This window comes from Lygodium microphyllum, chromosome 18 (assembly GCF_053477565.2).
Source record: "Lygodium microphyllum isolate KBCC chromosome 18, Lygodium_microphyllum_v1.1.10, whole genome shotgun sequence".
NCBI lineage: Eukaryota > Viridiplantae > Streptophyta > Polypodiopsida > Schizaeales > Lygodiaceae > Lygodium > Lygodium microphyllum.
The window spans coordinates 60,622,955-60,626,463 of record NC_141152.1 but is presented as its reverse complement, the minus strand read 5'-3'; the positions used below and the strand labels follow the sequence as shown (position 1 = coordinate 60,626,463).

The 3,509-nt window shown below is 44.2% G+C and overlaps 1 protein-coding gene across 4 annotated transcripts; it reads right to left on the bottom strand.

Moving 5' to 3' along the window:
• Window positions 1–737: 737 nt before the first annotated feature.
• LOC148020931 (delta(12)-fatty-acid desaturase FAD2-like) lies at window positions 738–3,226 on the bottom strand. 4 transcript variants are annotated; one of them, XM_087698756.1, is made up of 3 exons: window positions 2,949–3,080; window positions 2,549–2,725; window positions 738–2,300 (listed from the first exon to the last, which is right to left on the bottom strand). In XM_087698756.1, exons 2-3 carry the CDS (start codon window positions 2,571–2,573, stop codon window positions 1,138–1,140), a joined length of 1,188 nt encoding a protein of 395 aa, XP_087554882.1. In that variant the 5' UTR covers window positions 2,574–2,725; window positions 2,949–3,080; the 3' UTR covers window positions 738–1,137. The 4 variants fall into 4 exon arrangements, with proteins under 4 accessions (XP_087554882.1, XP_087554881.1, XP_087554883.1 ...); XM_087698755.1 differs by lacking the exon at window positions 2,549–2,725 and having other exon boundaries at window positions 2,949–3,226; XM_087698757.1 differs by lacking the exons at window positions 2,549–2,725; window positions 2,949–3,080 and adding an exon at window positions 3,109–3,222.
• Between the last annotated feature and the right edge of the window lie 283 nt (window positions 3,227–3,509).

The following is a 3,509-nucleotide window of genomic DNA, read 5'->3' as shown; positions in this document are numbered from 1 at the left end:
GGAAATCTTACTCCTAAGATTTCCGAATATGGTATCACCAAAAAAAAAAAGTTGTCCATGTGACATTTCTATGCATGGCCACCCTTGGGGTTCCCTAGTGTGGGCACCAAGCTACCTAGTGCCTTAAAAAGCATGTTTGGAGTATAAATACTCCTCTAGGTAAAGCATACTTGGCAAATTACACCTTGGAATAATAGACAACTAACAAATCTTTCCATGCACAATCTATACTCCAAATTTTTGGAAGGTGAAAATCCAGCACACATGCCAAGGTTGTGTAAACACTTGATGGCAAACATTCATAAGCTGACATCAAAATTTCACATATTTTGCTTTGGTCAAACCTATCTCAATCTCAAGAATTTCATCTTTGAACCACCAACCCACAACCCCCATTCTGAGACTAGAGAAATTAAATGTTTAATGCTTTGCTTACTTCCCATGGCCCCTCTACTCTCTGCACTTAGGGGAGGGAGAGCATTCCAGAGTCTGCCGACTTCCAATTGTAATTGAAAGAGGGAAATGATCATGCTTAATGTGGGCTTAAAAGCTGAAATTTATTGTAATCCTGAACTGTGAACGTTTATCTCATTGAACAAATAGAATTAATGGTCACACCTTGCACCTTACTTTCCTGCTTAACGGGATGGCATCCTACCCTCATAAAAAGAGTTACCCATCTTCTTGAAACATACCTCACTTAAGAAAGCAACATAATGGAAATTTCCCAAAACATGTAAGACAACATCCCTCCTGAAAGGAATCAGAGTTTGTATTAATACATAGGAAAGTGTGCATCGCCTGCAACAACATGGATCTGACATGCTCTGCCTCCTCACAGCTACATCTTGAGTTCAATCCCATTTCAATGTTCCAGAAGAACATTTACTTGATAAGTTGCAAGCATCCATATGTACAAGCAACATTGATTTATCCAGCATCTTGCCAATATTATTTGCAAGATACAAATGCGACTATATTCCTTAATTACAGAATCACAAAGTGATCAATCTAAATTTCAGGACAACTGTCTTCTCCAAGGTATCCTGAGCCTATGGCTTATTGAGAAATTCCATACTCCAGAACCCCTCATTTGGCCTAAAGATCTGAGCATCCTTCTACTACTCAAGTTGAGAATCAGTTGAGTTTGCTCTTGTACCAATAAATCCCATCTTCTTGGGGAGAATCAGGTTCAACAAACAAACACTCCTTGAACTCCCGCCACAGTGCTACAGGCACCGGGGTACTGTCATACTGATAATAATTGCCCAGAATGGGTTTGAGGGCCTTGGTGGCCTCTGCTGCATGGTAGTGGGGCATAGTAGAGAAGATGTGATGAGTTACATGGGTGTCTGTTATGTGATGAAACACATGATTCAGGATCCCATAATCGCGATCTACAGTGGACAATGCTCCACGAAGCCATTCCCACTCCGAGTCAGAATAATGAGGCAGGGCAGGGTGTGTGTGCTGCAAAAATGTAATGAGAACCAGAAACCCATTCACAATAGCCAGTGGAACTCCGTATACTTTGACCAACCACAAGGTTCCACAAATTGAAGCAAGTTTGTAAAGGCAGGCAGCAACAGCCACAAGAGCCAAGTCACTAATTAGTACTTGCAACCTCTCTCTCTTGTTAAAAATTGGACTGTTGGGATCATAGTGTGATGCAAATCGGTCATAAGGTCGTCCCGATGCGTTAAACAGAAGATAGCTAGGCCATCCTAGTGTAAGCGTGATGGTGATAGTGATCAGTCTACCAACAGGATTGTCGACTAGCAATGAAAACATGCCTAGCCGAGCTCTCGTCTTTGGGACAAAGACCTCATCTTTATCGATGCTTCCTGTGTTGCTATGGTGCCGCCGGTGGCTATATTTCCAGGAGAAATAGGGTACAAGCAGCCAGGAGTGCAGAACAAGGCCAACCATGTCATCAACAAGACTGTTATCACTGAAGGCATGGTGTCCGCATTCATGGGCAATGACCCACACACCAGTCAGCACACATCCCTGAGCAGCCCAGTAGAGAGACCACATGATCCAACCCACGACGCCAGAGTAGGTGAAGTAGGTTGTGGAATACAGCAGCGCGCTTGCCACGAGGAGATCGACTGCCAGGTACGAAGCCGACATGAGCAGAGATCTGTTGAAGCAATGCGGCGGCACGGCTTTCTTCAACTGACCCATGGAGAAGGGTGGCTTGGCATAAGGTGCCCTGTATTTCTGATTTGAGCATGACAAGGCCATCGTGCCTCCACCTCCCATTCTCCAAATTGTATGCACCCCTCGAAATTCCTCTCCTGTAATAAAGGAAAAAAATCATGCTTAAGTCAATGGCCTAGGAAGAGGAAAATGAACCAGACAATTCAAACAATAAAATCCGAATCAGACAATTAAAGCAGTAGAATTCATGCCACACATTAACAGCCTGCTCATGAGACCACAATTTTGATATGACAGACCAGACTATCAATCACGGCAATACAATTGAAAATATGACACATAACATGAACAAAAATTTCTCTGTGGTGTTAGTTCTTTGCTTCACCTAACGTTTCCTGCAGATATTTCATGTCAATTCAAAAATCAAAGCTAGGATGTAGCCGCTGGGAAGAAAAGCAGATGTAGCTGAAAGAGGCACATCAAATGGCCAAATTGACTCCATGAAAAATGACTTCTCTCTTTCTTGAGCAGAGCATCTCCAATTCAACCATGTGTTTGCATTCTGAATGAAAAAGAGTTCATGGGGGCATGAGAGACAGACAAAAATGCTCCTAAATGAAGTCACAGAAATGAAGGGCTTGTGCAAGCCACACGTGCAAATCTACAGGGGGCAGACCCGTCTTTTTTCGGTGGAAACTACTGTTCACAGACCCAGATATGCAAACACACATATGAAAAGCTATTGAGGCACAGAGAGAGAGAGAGAGAGGGAAGGCAAAACCCACCTTGCAAAATCTGCAAGGCTCCTTCCTCTGCCTGCCCTGAGAGAGCGAGAGAGCGAGAGAGAGAACAGGGGAAGGCAAAATCCACCTTGCAAGACCTGCAATTCTCTTTCTTCTCGTTGCCCTGAAAGAGAGAGAGAGAGAGAAGAATGGCAAAACCCACCTTCGTCCGCTTTCTTCTCCTTCCTAACAAACAAAGACTTCGAGTTTGCATGGCCCGAGGTGGAAAGCAGAACCCTTCTTATATAGACTTTGTAGCCAGCCCATCTCTCGTCCCTCCTTGCCTTGCCCCTCCACTCGGTCTCCCGTCCCCCGCCCCCTTTTCTAGGCACATTTTGCTTCCTTTGAATCATTCATGACTCCACCCCCATTGGTGCTTTGCTCCAAATTAGAGGATTCCCCTCCTAAGGCAAATCAGATCCCTAATGTCTAATTATTTATGAGGTACACTCTCCTCATAAACCGGATCCCTTTGGCCACACTCCCATAGACCCCATGCATATGAGTGTGTCCATTACTAGCCTCCATTCTAGTTCCCGCTTCTTGAGAGGTCAATATCTGGCC

Bases quoted from the DNA above. Each gene is read 5' to 3' on its own strand.
- LOC148020931 (XM_087698755.1), bottom strand. From the start codon at position 3,159: ATGCAAACTCGAAGTCTTTGTTTGTTAGGAAGGAGAAGAAAGCGGACG. The intron at 2,301-2,948 runs GTGGGTTTTGCC...CCTTTATTACAG, and splicing joins AGCCTTGCAGATTTTGCAAG to GAGAGGAATTTCGAGGGGTG.